The sequence below is a fragment of the Pholis gunnellus genome, assembly GCF_910591455.1.
Source record: "Pholis gunnellus genome assembly, chromosome: 20".
Taxonomy (NCBI): domain Eukaryota; kingdom Metazoa; phylum Chordata; class Actinopteri; order Perciformes; family Pholidae; genus Pholis; species Pholis gunnellus.
In genome coordinates this window covers 14,850,925-14,871,312 of record NC_136547.1, presented here as the reverse complement: position 1 = coordinate 14,871,312, position 20,388 = coordinate 14,850,925, and the positions used below count along the sequence as shown (strand labels likewise).

The 20,388-nt window shown below is 40.4% G+C and overlaps 1 protein-coding gene across 1 annotated transcript in view; it reads left to right on the top strand.

The window, feature by feature from the left end:
• cntnap2a (contactin associated protein 2a) overlaps positions 1-20,388 on the top strand; it is a gene marked incomplete at its 5' end in the record, with an annotated part of 287,105 nt that overhangs the window by 139,761 nt on the left and 126,956 nt on the right. Inside the window, 6 exons of the mRNA XM_079181068.1 lie at positions 4,020-4,167; positions 11,155-11,207; positions 11,456-11,606; positions 12,671-12,855; positions 15,983-16,126; positions 17,322-17,583. Coding sequence (XP_079037194.1) covers positions 4,020-4,167; positions 11,155-11,207; positions 11,456-11,606; positions 12,671-12,855; positions 15,983-16,126; positions 17,322-17,583 — 943 coding nt within the window. The remainder of the gene's footprint in view (positions 1-4,019; positions 4,168-11,154; positions 11,208-11,455; positions 11,607-12,670; positions 12,856-15,982; positions 16,127-17,321; positions 17,584-20,388) is intronic.

The following is a 20,388-nucleotide window of genomic DNA, read 5'->3' as shown; positions in this document are numbered from 1 at the left end:
AATAAGTAAGTAACTGAGGTGAAGAAAGAGGGAGAGCTGCAGAGCAAGTAGATAATGTGTGTGTGTATGAATGCCCGGGTTTGTTTATGGGCACACGCATGCCAACATGCATGATTATCTCGTTTACATGTCGAGTGTCTGTGAGACAGAGCAGACCACAGGGGTATTTGTTGACCAGCTGTAGTAATGTGATTGGCTTGTTGTTTCTTGAATGACAGCAGCCCTGGTGTTCCAAATGCCCAACAAGGACACTGGCTGGCTCTCAGCTTCCCTCATTATTTTTGTTTTCCATGTTTCCTCCACTGATCTCATGGATTGCTTAAATCATGTGACAGCTCTGCGTTGTTTTGATTCTCATCCAAGGTTTTCTCCCTAACTTAGCTTATTTTATACTTTTAAAACACAACATGTTCATTTTAGTAAATATTTTTCGGTTTGTATATGCTAAGGATTACCAAGTGCAAGAAATACTGCGGTACATTTAAAAGTAGTTTGATGAACATAGCATGAATATACATCAACTTTAGGTAAATATTGTGGAGAGAAACACACAAATCCTTAAAAGTGCACACACATACACAGACATACACTGCGTGAAATCTGAAAGTTGCCTCAGGCACTTTGTGGCCTTTGTTGCCATAAATTGCCTCAGTTCTTGATTAAATGAAACGTCAAAGTGTCTAAGCTCTTAAGTTGCCAAACACTTACACACACATTCACCGACATCAACGCACACACACACATACTATATGAAGTGACACGCAAACGCACACAAATTCCCAATTACTCATTGGATGCCGGTTAATGATTGGACTTTGGAGGAGAGGGAATTAAATGGTTGACTAAGCAGACTTTTGCGAGGCGTTTAGCATCCACAACTTTTTCCTCATCTTTATCCTCCTCCTCTTCCTCTCTTCCCTATCCTACCTTCTGCCCTCTGTTCTGCATAGTAATGCCTTTGAATTGAGCTGTTCATTCAGCCAAGCACAGATAAGTGCCGTATAGCGGGAGGAACACAATAGAGAAATAAAAGAAGGAAGCTGGAAATTGGGGATGGAGCTTTTGGGTTGAGCTGGAAAATGGTTTTGTTCTCTCTTCCTTTCTATCTCTTATACCTTGACGGGCAAGGATAGGAAAGTGTCAGCTGGACAAAAAGAAGTAAAGTCTTAGGCACGCAGTCAGCCAAATCCTCAATAGATATACAGTATTCAGAGTGTTTTATTATTATTTTATTTCCAACTGTGAAATAAGCTTACGGGTTATATCAGGTTTTAACACAGAAAAAGTTGAAATGGCAAGGTGGTGTGTGGGCGGTCGTGCGTATGTGTGCATATGTGCTCCATTTGTGCATGCAAATTGATACATTTGTGCTTTTTAAGCTTGAAAACCTGAGCCAGGACCACAGGCATTTTGAAAACGGAATAGTAAAGGACAAATACGCAACAGAGAGCATAGGATGTGAGGAAGGATTTAGAAGATTTGACAGGAAAAGAGAAGAAAGAGACTAGTTTTAGAGAGAAAATCTGAGAAATGTACCAACAACTCCACAGAGTGGTAGTAGCCCCAGTGGTTATTATAGGAATATTTCAGTTTTGAGAACATCTTTAACACTTTTTTTTTTGTCTTTGTACAGTATGTTAAAATGTGAATTTATCCTAGCTCCACTGCAGCTCTGAGGACACTGCGCCATATAGCCTTGTGTTAGGTAAAGATGTGTCTGTTGAGCCCTTTTTGTTCACCGACCTCATTACCGGCTCTGCCTTTTCTATGCCCCCCCCCCCAGTCTTCAGTTCACGGTAGGTTGAGCAGCGAATAGGGCAGAGACCCTAGAGATATCCCAGCGTTTTAGCTGCTGCGTCACAGTTGGTCCCTCGTCCTCTAACGCAGTTTTACAGAAAGTGGCGAGGCGACTGAACATTTACTGAATGAATGAATAGGACACTGAGACTGAGTCCATCTCCCCAGTTCTGCAGCATCATCCTCCTCCTCCCTTCGTGGGGTGAAGGAGGGAGGAATCTACTCTCCCAGGGCAAGATAGATTACCTCTCATTAGATATCCAGGCCGTGTTACAGATACAGGCTGCGTCTGTTGTCCCCAGTCACGACAGATGGAAAGGGTTTTACTCCGCGTACTTCCTGGTATGACGGAGGAGTTAAGACTCATTTTGGATATCAGCATCCTAAACCAAGACTTTCTATATGCTAATCGAGCAGTTACTGGAACTGGTTCAGCGGGGTGATCTGTTCACCGCCATTGACACATACTTTCGTTTTGAGGTGGCTCTGAAACACAGGAAATTCTTTTGTTTCGCCTTCCTTAACCTATGAGTACAATAAGCTGTCGATTGGCTATTCCCTGGCTTCCCGCAACTTGAGCAAGACACTTAACCCAGAACTTTAGGTCCTGTGCACCTGCAGAGACTAGAAGCTGCAGTTAAAGTATACTGAAGCGCTCCCTGCTGAGTCATGTGGAGCTGTGTGAATTTGAAGCAGGGTGCTAATAAAGAAAAGCGTGTGTTTGTGGTCTCGGTTAACCTTTCCTGGATAAATAAAGATTAAAAATGAAAGTGAGGGAAAAGGCACAGAGGAGATAGAAGCACAGTTCACCTCATGCCTCTCCCCTGACACAGTAGAAGTACAGTCGTTCTGAGCTTAGTGTGAACTCTTGACCATCTCCTCCTTTGCAGATAGCATATCTTCAGGGGTACATATGGGTCACTGAGGAGTCAGCTCAAAGCAGACTGACTAAGCAGAGCTTTTTCCCCCCACACTCATCCACTGCCCTGCCCACTTCATGTCTTATCTAGAATAACACATGGCTGTCTAGTGTCTTGCTCTCGTCAACCTGCTCGGCTTTTAATGATGCTTCCCCCAAACGGTCCATGCCCTGCTTCTTAGTGCATTTGTGTGTAGAAGAAAAGCACGGGGGAACATGGTGGTGGTGTGTATGTGTTTGTTGCAGAGAGGAGGAGGAGAAAGCATAGAAGTGAAAATAGTTCAGGGACTGTAGTGTGGTGGATTAGTGGGTGGTTAGAGGTTCTCCCCATCATGTTACAGTTCAAGTGAAGGAAGAGACACTGAGCGGGAGGAGCAGAGGAGAGGAGGAAAGAGGGAAGAAAATGAGAGTGAACGATGGGATGTATTAAACTGCATTTTCTTTTGACTTTGTCAGTATTCTATGTTTCTGCTATGCTGCGAAAAAAGTGGGTTTTCTCTATTCTGTCCCTTGTTTCTATTGCGTGACCAAAAATACATACATACATACTGCATTTAAATGTTTGGCTACCCCTCTCTGACAAGATTGCTCAGAGAGGCCACAGTTAATGTTGTTGTTTTAGTGTATTTCTATGTATTTCTAAAGAAATTACAAACTGCCAAACGTAGCCTGCTATCCTCAAATTCAAACCTCTTTATTGTTGCTTCCATCCTATTATTTTTTGACGATGGTGAATTGTTGCCATCCTGCCCCTTTTAAAGATTATTTAAAGTGTTTGGATGTGATTTTACACAAGAACACTCGTACACTGTATTGAATGTGCAGAGTTAGGTAAATAAATCAAGAGACTATTCTTGAAGGCAATACAGTGTGTTGTTTTTCTAGAGGCTGAGATCTCAGAGACTGCACTAGCAGGATGTGTAGAACGCAGCGCTAATATGACAGGGAACTGTAAACCTCATCAGTCACAAGTCCCTGTGGATCTTTTTGGGACCCAGAAATCAGCCGAAATATGAGATGATGTGAACAGGGACTTTCTTACATCCACTTAGAGCTGAATACAATATGCAATTTCCTCTTCAAATCCCCTGCAGCCAGATTGTCTTATGGGGGGGCTTATTAGATATGTAGACTCGTAATTATTTTGTATGTTTTGTGAGTGTGCATCTTTAGGGCAGGATGTGGTGAATGGAACACATACTCTTGCTCCTAGTCTCAAAGCTGCTTGTTTGACTGTAGGCTTGTTGCTTTGATGTATTTAATTTCATTGTGTGTGTGTGTGTGTGTGTGTTTGTCTTCACAGGCCTTCTCTGGGAACTCCAACTCGGAGAGCTCAGTTCGCCACGAGCTGCAGCGGGGAATCGTGGCACGCTTCCTGAGGCTCGTCCCGCTGGACTGGAGCGAGGAGGGACGGATTGGTCTGCGCATAGAAGTTCATGGCTGCTCCTACTGTGAGTGGAGACAAACAAACACACATATTTGTACGTGATAATACTTTAGTTCCTCCAACAAGTTGTATTAACATTGAATCGATCTATTGGGAGAGCCCAATGATGGTTTGTCAGCTCCAAAAAAGAAAAACACCAGGTACCGAAATATGCAGAGCACAGTTAAAGACGGACACACAGATGCACACACACTGAGACACTGTCTCTCGCTTTCTAACAAATGTATCATCCAGGGAACTGACTCTCTTGCAGCCCCTTTGCTCTCATCCTATTAAAGGCTGCCAAATTGATTTTGATAACAAATTTCAATTAACGCTCTGCATAAATTACTGTTATAAGTGACACACGTACATCTTTCATTCCGGAGAACGCACTAGACTGTGTGTGGATATGGTCGTGAGTGTGTGTGTGTGTGTCTGTGTCTTTGCGTGTGAACACAAGGGCATGTATTGCATTCAAGTCAGACCTCATCCCTTTTGATTATATTTCCCTTGTTTCATTCCCTTCCCATGTTCAAAGAAAAGCAAGTCAGTAATGATAAAGGTGACAACATGTGGTACTCGCACAGAGAGAGAGAGAGAGAGATGCATAACGCATGCACAGATGCACAGAACAATAAAACACAGAAATCCAGCCCACTCTAAGTTTATATCCATCACCTGTCCCCTCCAACAAAACACTCCTGCACTCACAAACAACTTTGACAGGGAAATAATTCACTTCTAATACACGTGACTGCTTTTGTGCTTAGATAAAGTCAAGTTGTTGCTGTTTCGGTTTTTTAACCAGAATAGCTTCCACCCTTGTATTCTCTAACACTAGTTAGTCTCATTGATCTTAAATTGGACAATACAAATTGGCATTTGATTTTGGGAACATCTGCGTTGTTATTTGAAGGGATAGTTTGGATGTTTTGAAGTGGGACTGTATGAGTTAGTCATAGTCAGTTTATTGCAGACAGTAGACGGGGGTCGGCAGACAGAAGAAGAAGCAGACAGGACACTCAATGTTTGCTACATTGCTTTGCTTTTAATGCGATTACTCTAATCTGCTTCTCCAAGCTGGGTGTGTGCCGATCGTCATCTACTTTAGGTAATACACTGACTATGATAAGTATCTCATATAAACGCACAATTTTAGTATAAGCCACTTTAACTTTAAATAGGGTCTCTTAGGTTCAGCATAATAATGCTGTCGTGCTTTGCTTTTTGGTGACAATTAAGAAGGTAGAGAAGATGTTTTTTACATGTTTCCAAAAGTAGGGTAACACATTGAGGCAGGTAACAACCATTACATGGTTTGCTCAGATCCTTTCATAATTTCTGAGCATTATTTACTTATGCTTTTACAAATACGGTATAGCATGGAAGTATGGAAGTATAACACAACCAAATATATTTCTCAACTTTGGAGAAAGAAATGTCGGAACAATCAATAGCTTACACAAGAGTCAAGCTGGGTGTCAAGGACCAGCGGGTTTGTGAGTTGTAAACAACATTTTTGCAGGACGAAGCAACCCGAAATACAGTCTATACTATTTATATATCAGCAGTTTTTTTAGAAATGGATACAAGTTAACTTTAGTCAACAGAAAAAGTTGGTAAATTGAGTTTGATCCAAGTTGGCTTATTAACACAGTCTGTTTGTCACTACTGTAGCTAGCTATATGTGAAACTCAATAAAGACTAGATTTGGTGTAGATATAAAAGTGTTTTGCAGCTTCTCCACCAACTTGTCAATTGTCTTCAAACAGTGTGTCATATACAGTAATAATATGGTTTCTGCAAAACAATGTGTTTAAATTAAATATGAACTGGCTGTAATTGCCATTGGAATACATAGGGGGTTTGTTTATTCCAAATATCATCTCTTACTGTACATAATGTACCCATTTACAGCTGTCATTTCTCCTTCAGCCAGTCAATACCAAAGAATAAGAGATACAGCACAACATGCATTACGAAATCCCCCAATATACACAACAGCAGAATTAGACTGAGACTGTGGTATAGCAAAATATGGGCATTATAGAGAACGAGCTTTAACTTTTTCCTACCTCCACAACCACTACCGTTACCGTGACCAGCGTCTGCTCCAGTGGAGCTGCTCATGGGCCATTAGGGGGACACTGCAATCATGCTTTACTCCCGGATGTAAATGGGTTTCAGCTGTGTCAAATAACTCATGATGAAATAGATCATGTGTGCTCTCTCTAGCTTTCCTTTCTTAGATTTAAAAAGGACACTTTTATTTGAAGACATATCTAGCCCTGGCACCTCATTACAGAGAAATATCCTTACTGCTTGTCCTATCTTAACTTAAGTTTCAAAGATAGGAAAAATCCGATTTTCCTATTACAGAATTGGCTCATGGTGAGGGCTGTGTGCTATCCTGTCTAAGACCTAATTTCTTATCTTAACTTAAGAAATCCTAACTATGACTGTAAATTAGATTTTTTTCAATCGGCAGTAGTCCTGTCATGCCTGTATCTAGTTCAGAATGTGTGTGCCTGCCTGTATCTTTGATTAGAATCGCCCAGTAGGCTGCATGAGATGGACAAGCCACAATATCAACAGCACTCATGTGTCACCACTGATAGCTGACTAACAGAAAAAGACAGTTTTAGCTACAAGGAGTCAAGGAGTCGTTTTTAATGGATTATTTATCTTGTTAGTCAATATAAATAACCATTAACACAGTCTTGACAAGTTTAAAGCATCATCACCGAGTAGCCTTTCAGTCATTATATTTCGATGTTCAAGTTGTTCCCCATCTTCATTGTCATTGCCATGCAAACCTAACAACCGTGCTGCTGCAATTTTTACCAATTATTTTGAATTAGGAACAGGGTTTATGACATCCTACCTCAGGATACTTGGGAAATCCTTTAAATTAGGACTATTCTTTAATAACTAAGACGAAATAGGATTTTTTTCCTAAATGTCATCCACAACTGAGATAAGATAGGATTTCAGGTTAAGTACCAAGGACCCCGGTATCCTTTCATTCAACAGACAGACAGTCTTTGAAGTAAACAACGACACAATTGAAAGAACATCCCGGTTGCAGGGTCAAATAAGCTCAGAGAAATGTTGTGTTTCTAACAGATATGAATGTTGTCATCCAGATGCTGACAGAAGAAACGCATAATACATACACAGAACAGACACAATCAGGTGAACACAGGCTTACAACTCAGATATCAGTGATAACAGAGAGAGAGAGAGACTTGCATGTACACACACTCTCCACCCGGTCAGGTTTGTCTTTCAGAGTTGTTTGTCAGCTGTGTTTTGAAGCCCACAGTGCTTTCTCATGATTATGCTGTCACTGTTCCTTTCTTCACCATTCAGTCATAAAATGAGAACTCGCACCTTTGTCTGTTCATCTACCCACCCTTCACTCCCCAACTCTCCAGTTCTCTTAGAATCAACTTCTCCCAAACGTTTTCCTCCTTCCCAATCCAAAGATGAAAAAGGGAAGTACATTGTTCGGAAACGGCAAAGTAAAGACGATGAAAGAAGAAAGCACAAAGAAGAATTAGTAGGAGGAGAAGGAGGCAGATAAATATAGATGTTATGTTCCCAGCATAATCACTAAATATGTTGGTTGTAGATGATAATTCTGGGTTTTGAAAATGTATGATAATTAAATGCAATACCATATTATGACTCATCTAGGACTGTGCAGTGAAAGGCTGTGTGTGTATGTGTCTGTGCCAGAGCTAGAGCTAGAGGGTATAAAGGAGTCGTGAGCCACCATGCTGAGGAATTTACGTGCTCATTTGCATTTTGATTAACATAGGATCAACAGAAAATCAATTATTCCATAGATGAGTCAGGAAATAGTAGCGCCAGTATGTGAGAGAAAGGGAAGTGGGACGGAAACGGAGTACAAATTAAATGTTCTACACAAACCAATCGCTCTCATGCAAGTAGAATTTCAACTGAATGCAAGCATATCATGTCATCTGACTTCAACCTGTGGCCGCTATGCCAACAGTACTTTAAATCTGCTGTCAGGATGATGTATCATCTGTCGAGACCAAGAAATGTACTTATATAGATTTGTTTATTGTTAGCATCTATTTTTGGAGCAGGACTGAGGCCAAACGCAAACAAACAAAAGAGCATCATTGTAGCCTTCAGGCGCTGACTTGCAATAAGCATATATGGAAAACACATACAGCATTACAGTTTAGGGCTGAGACCAACATTATGGATTCATTATGGATAAACATATTGACTATCATTTTCATCATTTGTTTTATCTATAGAACATCAAAGGCATCGACCAAATTTACACCCATAAAGTAAATCTAATAGTATTATTATGTAATATTAAGATTAGTGTGTCTTACCAGCAGTCACATGCAAATACACATCTTCCAATTATATGAAAAGCATCCAAATCCTTTAGTTTAGTAAAGGCTGGTCCTACTGTGAGTGACGGGCTTTTGTGCTCGCAGCCATCTAATTTGCTGCTTGCCCAATGACACGTGTTGCCATGGATACAATTTAACATGCCAGCCAAGTGTACCTTCAATTTGCCCTGACACGACGCAGGTGGTATCTCTGTGGTATTGCTTTGCATTGGCTGATTTCAAGTCTTTATTTTGTTTTGTTGTGAATACCACAATCAAGCATGTATGCAAAGTGACACATTTAATAGACATTCAGTGTGAAGGACAACATGTATTAAACTATGATATTGTGCCATTTGAAGTGGAGAACGACTACTAATATATAGCTCCTTCTATTAGATTTCATATTTTTCAGTGCAATACCTCACTTAATAAATAAAAACAGCCAATAAACTGTTTTTCTTTGGAACTCTACACACCACAAACAGCCACCATTGTGCAGCAACATCAACTTCTAATTTTCAGATTGTGATGAATAATAACTTGATGAAATTAATTTGAAGATTATATTGGCCGTCACATGCAGCTGTCTCTGGTAAACCACCATCTGGGTCAGGGTTCAAAATGGCGTGTTCTCCTGGGCCAGGGTCTGAAAACCTCTACCATCTTGTGTGCATGTCGTCATCATCTGGCTGCAAACCAAGCAGTCGTTTCTTGTTACTCTCCATCGCAGTGGGTCGATCTTCGCTCTCTTTCTCTTTCATTCTTTGCACCTCACAGTCGTCTGCAGGTGGTGGAAAAGCCCTCCATCCCTCATAAAGCCCTCCTGACACCAAGCACTCAACTGAGCTGGCAACCCTGTTCTGAGCAGCACACCTAGATCTGTAATATCTCATAAAAACAACCGCGAAACTGTCAGTGTGACAGAAGAAGATGATGGGTTGGAAGAGAGAGAGAAAGAGAGGGATGAAGAAAATGAAGTGATGAAAGGATGAAAGACTAAAGGGAGAACAATAACTAGTGCAAGAAAAAGAGTGAGGTGTAAAACGGTGAAAGACAAGCTGCAAACCCAGTGAAAGGCAGCATGGGATCATTTGGGGACCACTGAAGTTACAAACAAAGGAAACATGTAATTTCCTCTAACCCTCCTCTCTTGGTGTTTATAAACTTTATTACAATCATATCATACTGCTACCTCTGCATTTAACCCATCCTAAGCATTAGGAGCAGTGGGTTGCTGTAAACACCAGGGGAGCAACTTGGGGCTCAGCGTCTCGCTCAAGGATCGAACGGCCAACCTAAAGGACACAGAGTGTAGTTATAGTTGTGTGCAGGTTATAAGCGAGAACGCATGAGGGAAGGTACAGTATAGGGACGACGTGACTACGTACGAGTCTATATATATTTGACCTTTCCCGAACTCAGTTATCCTATCATAGCCCGCACATAAACTCCTGTCCACCTTCCTTAACCAATAACACACACACACACTCCATTAACCACTTGAACAGTTGGGATGATGATAGTTAGATTGAAGGGGGCCTCAAGCACCGCACTTTGTTTCTCTTCTCAAAATCTCCTTTCTGCCCTCTCTAGATTTAAACATTATTTTAACAAGACAAAATATGTGTTTTGGAGCTAATTATATTTTACATTTTATAGAATATGTGCAGCATTCAAACCTGTTCATAAGTATGTTCAACTGGCCTACGCACACACAGGTGTTTTCATTTTGGGCTGATCAGACCTCAGCTCAGGTTGAAGCTGGGCAGAGTTGTGGCTCCGCCCAGCAACCAATCAGCCACAGTGGAAACACCTGGTGGGTGTATCGTCGGCATTTAGTTTTAATGTAATGACTTTATTGTTTCACAGATTCTCAGTATTTGTTAAATATCTTCTCGTTCACCCCATTCGAAAGTTGCCATGTGTGAAACAAATATTACTAATTAATTTCCCAGAGGACTTTTAGATACATGACAATGCAATACAATAGGAAATGTTTTCTGTGAACAAGTGTCTCTGCTCACTAACAGTCTTTTATACAACATCAATAATTTACATCTGTTTCTGTTTATGGAAAATATTCCACAGCACAGGTGTTAATAATGAAATGAACGGTGGCTCTGTTCTATTCAGTTATCCCAGTGAGCCATGACCGTGTGATAGTGAGCCAAAGTGTATCAGGACCCTGAAACCGCATCAAAATAGAATTCAGTCATCAGATATTGTATTATTTACACCTGCGCTTGTCATACTATGACTTGTCAAGATGTTCTCTGTGAAAGGGGCCTATTGGGTACAGTATCATTAAATAAGTCTAGTAACCTGTAAAGAAGACATTTTGGATACACAAACCTCCTACGGTTTTGTTTTTGTTGTTTTGTAATTTCAGTTACTGATTTCTTGACCCAGCCCTAAAAGAGCATGGCTTTAGTGTGCTCTGTAGCAATTTGGGATGAGGGTCTTGACCTTTTCCTATCTGCAATCATAATTTACTTCACTACTCACCAAAGTCTTGCCTTTTCACTTTGTCTCTTACCGTCGCTGTCTTTCTGTCATGTTTTCCTTTTCATTATTTTTGTTCTTATCTCTCTTGTTTTTATCTGTCTTCTTTCTGTCTTTTTTAGGGGCGGGCGTGATCAACTTTGATGGACAGGGTGTAATCTCATATCGTTTTAAGGTACTGGATGTCATACTGTTGAGGTCATTCTAGACAGTTTATATCATAAAAATCAATAAAAAGCAATAATATATTATGATGGGAAATAAATACTTTGATGTAGATTCTGAGCAGGTGGCTGGGAGACCTGAGAAAGTGCATTCTTGTTTTGTAGTAAAGTAAAAAAAAGTTGTTTTTCATTGTTAGTTTTCCTTTGTTTCTTATTATAGACCACGTAAGGTGCATTGTGTTTTTTCACATGTGTTCAGGTGAAGAAGATGAAGATCATTAAGGATGTGATTGCACTGAGGTTCAAGACGTCAGAGAGTGAGGGTGTGATTCTTCATGGGGAGGGCCAACAGGGAGACTACATCACCCTGGAGCTTCGCAAGGCCAAGCTGCTGCTGCAGATAAACCTGGGTGGGCAACACATGCATGGCATTTACTTCGACAAAGAAATACAAAGCAGAGTATACTCCTGCCACAATGTTTTCACACAATCCATTATAGGCATATTTTCCCTTCTGAGGATATTCAAACTTTGAAGAAGCTTTGTTTGTAAAACCAACCAAATTACACCTTAAGCATGTTTTGAAATATATATTGAATACAAAATATCCATGTGATATGTCTAAGACGAAGCTATACCCACTCCGATCCTAGAATTGAATAAGTACTCAATCTAATGCATGCAGCAACACAACACTGGTTGTATTTGACAGGTTGAAAGAATTGAAACCATCATTATTGACTTGACAATAATGCTAAACTGTTGTAATCTAAATGAATGCCCTGTTTGTCAAGGTATCATTATCTTGGAGCAAAGACAAAGCACCCATGCGCCGCTTTTTACCCTTTACGCTGTAAACAACAGCCACAACAATCCATAAGTGTGTGGAGTATCACTCACTGTCGACCAGCTGTGTTGCTGACAGAACTGTTGTGACCTTAAAGGACGCTCACTGCAGCATCAGAAGCAACAATTCCAGTGCTGCATTCTCGTACCCAGTGTTACAACTAATGACACTTTTAGCTAATAAATAAATGTCAGGTGTGTTTTTGTTGGCAGGAAACAGCACAGAAAATAATTATATTCTAATGTGAGTGAGGATGACTACATTTGCGAAAACAAAGACTAGAATCTTTTTGTGCTGTAAATTTGAATAATTATATGAAAATATTTGGATATTTATGAAACCAATGTACGAGGTATAGTCAATGTATTATATGTGAAGCACTGAACTTATTTCTGTCTATTTTGGAAAATCCCTGCCAGAGAAGTTACAAATATATTTTGAGTCTATTGGTCCTTGTTAAGCCGCCCAAATGATCTAATAATAGCTTTTAGAATAAAGGCAAATTCAACTATTGACTTATTCCGCCTGACATATATTAAATTGTCTTGTTAAAACATGCTGCTTTATTTAAAATGTCAAATGTCTGTGTTTTTAATACCTTGTATTATTATGACATGTTAATTACAGGCAGTAATCAGTATGGCTCTATCCTGGGTCATACCTCTGTGACCACCGGCAGCCTCTTGGATGACAATCACTGGCACTCAGTGGTGCTCGAACGCTACCGTCGTAATGTCAACTTCACCTTGGACAGGCACACTCAGCACTTCAGGACCAATGGAGAGTTTGACCACCTCGATTTAGACTACGAGGTGAGAAGCAAAGACAGGAATGTGAAGAGCGCAGACATAGAATGGCTGTCTCCCCTTTGAAATAGATGAAGAAATGAATCCAACACAAAAGCCTGATAACATACATATGTTATCAGTTAACACAGTTACAGGAGGTGACTGGGAAATGGTCCATGTATACAGCTGTTTAAAGTATGCTTGCTACTGAAAGATGCACTACATCTATTTCTTTAAAAGACATATCAGCTTGACATCATGTAAATAATGAAACATTTGGGTGACAAATGATTCAACAGCTGTACGTTGATGGGTGAGTTCAAATATGAAAAAGGAACTGGCAGACCATGTAAGTAAGAAGCTAAAATGTCAGCTGATTTATTCAGCTACCTCAGCTTTGCCTGAGTTGTTTTTTGTATGTGTGTGTGTCCGTCGAGAGCAGCTGCCAGTACAAGTGACCGGCCACTGCATAAAGAGCACATGTATTTATTGTAGTTTAACTTCTTAACCCAATGTAACTGTTAATTGTACCAGCATCTGTTAAGTAGCATGCTAGCTTAGCAGGTAGTCACAATGTGTCACTTACAGGGTCCTATTTTACAAGCCAGCAGTAGCGCACACGCAGTCATTTTGCATTCATCCTCTGGTTGTCTATTTGGTATTTCCCTGGCTTTAAACAAACCTGTCTCTGCCAAGGTGGGAGGAGTGGCGCAACTGAGGCTGATGAGGTAGCACCATGCAATTTTGGGTTATTATTTTGGCATGAAATTGCATTTTTGTTTCCATCTGTTCAGACCACATCCTATTACAAACACAAGACAATTATAGTGCCATTAAGTGACAAAGGTGCAGGCCCACAGACATTTCATGCACAATGTGCACACACACATAATAATACACAATCATACTGATATTTGGCTTCTAGGGTCTGACCTCATCACTCCCCACAAGGACACTTGACAATAGTAACTTCCCCTCTAGCTTAACTTATACTCAGAGCCTACAGGTGGATGCTGAGGTAGAAGTGGAGCTTTTGAACAGCAGCAGCAGCAGAAAGTAGGAGCAGGGCAGCTAAAAAGAGGAGCATGCTATGTTGAGTGTAGCGATCCACTTGAGTTGCCTGCCTGAACCAGCTCGCAGGCTTTGCTTCAGTAACATTTGAAGTGTTGTGTATTTGTAATTTTGAACTTAATGATGGAGGTGAACTTAAGTCCTCCAGAAAACTGAGCGAGAGTTCTTGTTTCGGAGCCTTTGGCATTACCGGTGTTTAGCACAGAATTCTATATGTGAGCAGTTTTTAGATAAAATCTGAACCCTTCCAAAAAGCGCTGGGAGTTTCAGCAGAGCTGTTTGATCATTTCAAACCTGTGAGAGATTACCGTTACTTATTAATAGTGGTTATTTGTGATGCTTCTTGTTCTGTAAGTGTTCTGCCACATTACCTTTTCTTATGCGCTGCACTGATTTTGCAACTGCATTTAAAACGACGACTCATCTCTGGCTAGGCCTCATTTGTCTGCACAGTGCATTGATACCACACAGGAAACCAGATATTGGTTTTACACTGTGCTATAATGCTAATCCATAAAACTCACATAATTAATGGCATTCAGTAATGGAATGCAAAGAGTTCAGCTCATAACACTTAAAACAGGAAATTGATTTTGGAACGAATAATAGGTATGGAATGCACTCATGTGTAATGCGAGTGTGTGCGGTGATCACACATGCATGTATGGGTGTTTGTGTGTTTGCAGTGGGATGGTTGTGTGTGACCTTTAGCGGGTGTTGCTGATATGGGTGATCTGTTCCAGTGTCAAGTGGGATACTGAGAAATGGGGCAAGACAAACCACAGTCCAATTAAACCGAAGCTGTTGAATTAAAGGATCTTCAGGGAAATCTATACAACAGGATAAACCAGGAGGTTGTGCGTGTGTGTATGTGGTGAACCCTGAGTGGATATTTGCAGTGGTATTGCCTTCTGTTATAGCACTAAATGTGACCAGCTATTTGTCAGAGTGTACCTCTGTATGCCATATAGCCCACACACTCCATTTTGTATGTGTCTTTGTGTATGTGTGTGTGCACGTCTGTACGTTTTCTGCCCCCTTTCAGCCTGTAGACTAAATATCCGGATGCAGTTGTGTCTACCCTTGACAGTAATTACTAAGAGTACTGGAGCGTCACTACAGACACAGACAAGCATACCCGCACACACACACATACAGTTAGACAGACACATATCTACTGGTAATTGCACTCCCCCCTCCATCTTCTTAATAACCCTCAGAGCTATGTCTGAAAGGGAAAAAAAAACACATGTTCTACTGTCGAAAAATTTGAAACGCAGTTTACATTTTCATCCGTTCTGTGTCCTTCAGCGCTTCCCACCAGATGCCTGTTTATTAGCCTCCATCCCCTCGCCTCGGTTCTGCTCTCATTGCATCTGTTCCTCACAAGCTTCTGTCTTCTTCCTATAACGCTTTCTCTCACTGCTCCAGCAGTCAAATTATAGAAATATATAATCTATTATATAATGTGTATGTCAAGAGTATGCTGATATCAAGGTGTTTGGTTAGAAATATGTGGTATTAGATTTGTCAGTATTGCACTTGTAGTGCAGACCAAATGTTGGGATTTTATTTGGAGCTGACACTACTTTTCCTAAATACAAATTCAATGACTGTGTCTCAGGCCTGATCCATCCATGTCTGCATTCGTTCACACAATAGACCTGAAGGTGGCACTACAATATTTGTCATAGGCACATTTTCAAAAGCACAGATTTTATCTTTTTCAAAATGCCCTTATTATCTTTTTTTGTTGTCAAAAGTGGATCGTGAAGGTTACACTTCCTGCTAAAGCTTCATGTTTTTCTTGGTCATTCATCCACACATAAACACCCAACAATAGACAAAACTGCACCAAGAAAGCAAATAAAACATCTACTTTCCTCTAACAACCTCCATCTGACTATTATGACTTTTCATTTCAGTCCATTTGAGTCAAACCAAAAACTCCTCAAATGTATGGTTAATATTAGCATGCCATTATTATGTCAATAGCCAATATAGATGATTTAATTGCCTGTTTTTTTCACTATCGATCTCTTTTATCTCTTTTATCTCTTTGCACTCTGTTCTTCTCCAGTTAAGTTTTGGGGGGATGCCATACAGTGGGAAGCCAGTGGGAGGAGGAAGAAAGAACTTTAAAGGCTGCATGGAGAGCATCAACTACAATGGAGACAACATTACAGACTTGGCCCGTCGAAAGAAGCTAGACACCTCTAGCTTTGTAAGTGAAATGTGGATGCACACACACACAGACACTCTCATATACACACATACATATATATATATATATATATATATATAGAAACAAAATACAACTCAATTGCAAATAAATCTAAAGAGATTGAAGTAACATGCATATAAAGGCAGCTGAAAGCCGAACATGATCATTATTGTCACACTAACTCTTAATTTGACCTGAGTGAGAGGGCAATTTATTCACCAGACCAAAAAAGTTCAACAGATTCATAATTAATAAGACACAGCTGACCCATCAGTGGCCCCTCCATGTGTTAGCCTCGTGTCGTTGTGCTCTCTCTTGATAGCGTGGCTGAAATGACTTTGGAACAGTTTGTTTTCATGTCAACTGAATGAGGAACACATTAAATCCCTGTCTTTCCCCATCAAACTCACAGAAACCGGGATGACTACTAGATGTAGTTTCAGCATATTAAGTGTTTTGCCATCCTTAAAATGAGTTACTGTTTCAAAAGCTTGTTTCAGAGCTCTCGTCTCTCCCCTTCGCCTGTTCTTCCTCAACAGTGGACAGCAAGTGTATCGTCTTCGATCTTCTGATTGGACAAATGGAGACACTAATCAAGTTCGTTAAAGCAGCACCTCTGATTCTCTCTGATGATTCACACAGCCGTTCATTTCTAATCAAAACAGATCTGCTCTCAAATTTCATAAACGCACACATGCACGGGCAGAGGCAATCAGGAGTCATCTATAGTTGGTAAGGCAGCTCAATATTGTGCATTAGCGAATGATTTGATTAAGAGCACAAGGTTGGAGAAGCTCACTCATAATTAGTGCCTGAAATCCACAATAATGTTTGTTTTCATCCAGCACACAAACATCACCCAGGTTACTGTTCAACCCTGGTTTCAAAGACAGGATGGGCCAAAAAGAGACATTTTTTTTGTAATGTGTACAAGCAACATCAGTCTTTGAATCTCGCTTCAGTCAAGAACATCTGAAGGTAAACATGCAGAAGCGAGATTCAAAGCAACAAAAGCCTGGTGAATAAATACATGATTTCCTGTGTTGGGGCATTTCAAACATTCAAACAACTTCACATACAAGCCCACACTCAAGAGATCAGCTTTGTGTTTGACTTTACTCTTTGAAGACCAGTTGATAGCGTCCTATTATCTCACTTTGTTGGTGTCTCTCTCTCAAAATCTGTGTTTTGACAGCGTAACCTGTCCTTCTCCTGTGTGGAGACGCACACCTTCCCGGTGTTTTTTAATGCCACCAGCTTCCTGCAGCTGCCGGGTCGAGCCAATCACAACACAATATCTGTGAGCTTCCAGTTTCGTACGTGGAACCCTGATGGGCTCCTCTTCTTCAGTAATCTTGATGATGGCACGCTGGAGATCTCCCTCGAGGAAAGCAAGATTGCGGTTCATATCAATGTTACGAAGGCGACCAGAAACAACCGGGTAGACTTATCATCAGGTGAGTTTGTCAACGTTTGTAACAACATAAACACACGCCACACAATTTCAACTAGAAGCCGTTTGGTTTAGTACTTCATTTATCTTCAATCTTAAGATTTGGCCAAGGAAACAAAATTATTCAGGAGTTATTAGCATGTAATGATGCCTGTAATTGTATTCTCTGGTTTAAGTACGGCATAATCACAAACCTTCTATGGAAATATGAAGAATTTATGCTTTTTCATTGACATTTAATGAACAAAGTTTAGGGTTTGATAAAGTGCAATGTAGAAATTGTTGAACAAAAAGCTAAACTGACTTCTTGCATATGTGTATCTGCCTGGTGTTTAGGGTGTTTGGTGCAGCTTAAGACAATTTCCTCATATGGAAAATTGCTGGAAATGGATGCTTACTGATGGTGCCTTTTAATGTTAGCTGAAATTCTGCTTTTTGGTCCTGGGCATAATTTTACCCTCCACTTTCACCAATAACTCCACCTTAACATAACCACTTTGGGGTGAATAAATGTTCTGGATGCAAAAGTAATAATTTGCACCGGCCAAATAAACTTTTTAGTATGGATATATAACACCCACACAAACACAAAACATTCCATGGTCTATTTCTTTTTCCTGCTTTTTCCATCTATTGTTTGCTGCATGTCTCTCATCCACATTATATTTGGTGTCAAATTATGTCATGTTTGGGCACTCTGAAATGTTCTGCACATGCACGTACACAATCACAGAATTGAGAGGGATGTTTCAAACATCCCTTTGCTTGCATTGTAGACAAGAAAAACAAGTAACGCTATTGCATTGCATTAGATGATAACACAAGAATGGGACTGGTGTGTTGCGTGAACTAATCGTATATCAGCCTCCTCCTGGTTACTATATAGGGTCTACTGACATGCTTATCATCTTGACCTTAAATCAGATATCAAAGAGTATTGCCACACAGTTGAAGCCCTCCTTTACTGCTGCAATATTGCTGTCACCTAAGTCGTTGAATGTCTGAAAGTTTGAGTTGTGGAGACCCGGCAGAAGAGCAAATGATGTACGCAGATGGATCCTCTTTAACTGTTGTACATGAAGTTAGACTTGTGAACCTATTTATCATTAAAGCTTCCTCTGTCCCTCTTAGTCTACCACCTCTCTTACCCTCCCATTCCTCATATACTTCCGGCCTCTCCTTCTTTCTCTGTCCCTCTCTCGCTCTCTGTCCTTAGACACACTCATTTATTCTGTCCACCGCTGCTTTAATAGGCCATTATGCCCAGGGGTAAGGGTTTATTACAGAGTTACCCTCTAGGCTAATTGGGCTTGAGCCTAAAATTACATCAGCATTACTAGAATATACAGACACACAAACACACGCTCCCTCCTTTGATTCTGTTATTAGTATCTCTCAGAAAGAAAGCCACACTGGCTTCTGGCTTCAATGACACAATGGGAGCTCAGTAGACTTGTAATGAAATGCTTAGTCCCTCTTAATGGCAAATATACTGGGGAGAGACGTGCAGATGTGCACACACTAAGAGGCAGAGTGAGAGAGAGTGAAAAGAGAGCTCCTTACAGAGACTACACAATCCAGTTTTCTTCTCCCAGTGGGGATAGATTGCTTATGATGCTATTTAGCGACAGCTTATTCATACGTATAATCAGGCATCTGCTGGAAGGTAAAACCATACAGACTTACTCCACTGATCTGCAGCCCACAGCTCCCCCCTCCTCGTGCTAATGCATAAAGACTTTTTTTTTTTTTTCGAGCATACTGGGGCACCAACCACTCAGGAGGTCTCACAGGATTCACTTTGTCTCAATAATGGATCAGTATTTCATTTTTGTCTGATTTGTTATCCGTCAGACAGAGAAAGGAAGAATGAGTAGAATTGGTTGGTTGTGGTTTGTAAACACAACATTGGAAGCGCACGCCCTCTGACGGCGGTTAGGGTTACGGTGCTTGGCTGCAGGTGAAAGCCAACCCTAGAGTCACATGAGCTTTGAGCGCTTGGCATTTTGCCTAACGATATGTTTGTTTTTTTGTGTCCTCCCTTGTTGTAGCTTTTTCTTGGTTCTTATAAAAAAGATCATGGTTTGTCTTAAAATAATAACATAACACTCTAACATAACAACCATAAGTAGCATATTAAATAACAACTGCCACCAACACTTCTACCCGTCCTCAGAGGACTTCCTCACTTGTTATACTTGCTATTACACCACGTAACTTTAATACCACCTAGCCCTCAATAACAGTCGCTCCATATACTACGACATATTTAACGTCTTCGTGGTTTGCAGAAATGTACATTGCCAAAATGTATTCCTGGCGACTAGGACAATAAGGGACGATTAAGAGGGATTGTTTTTGTATGGGTCTATACATTGTTTTTTAAGAAAATCCTACCTGCCTTCAATTTAGAAGCCACGTGATTAGGTTAACCTAACTCTCACATCACATGCACCTGACATTGACCACAGTGTGAATACAGGTGAGCCAAGTATACATTTTCTAACCTACTTTCAAATAAAACTATTCCACCTTGGCTTAAAATAAACCATATTAGCTTAAGATGGATACATTAATGACAGAACCATATATAGCTTTTTTTGTTTCAACCCTTAATTTTGTAGTATTATAAGCTTCATTAACAATGATTTATTTGTCTCATGTGTATGCAGAATCAAATGACTTGCTTTAAAGTGAAGGAGTTGCAATCAAATCAAGCAATTTCTACCAAGAATGAGCTTCTTAGTTTGCAGCTTTCATTGCATTTTTGATTCTCTGCTTCATACAAAATAGCAGAGAGGTGGAATCA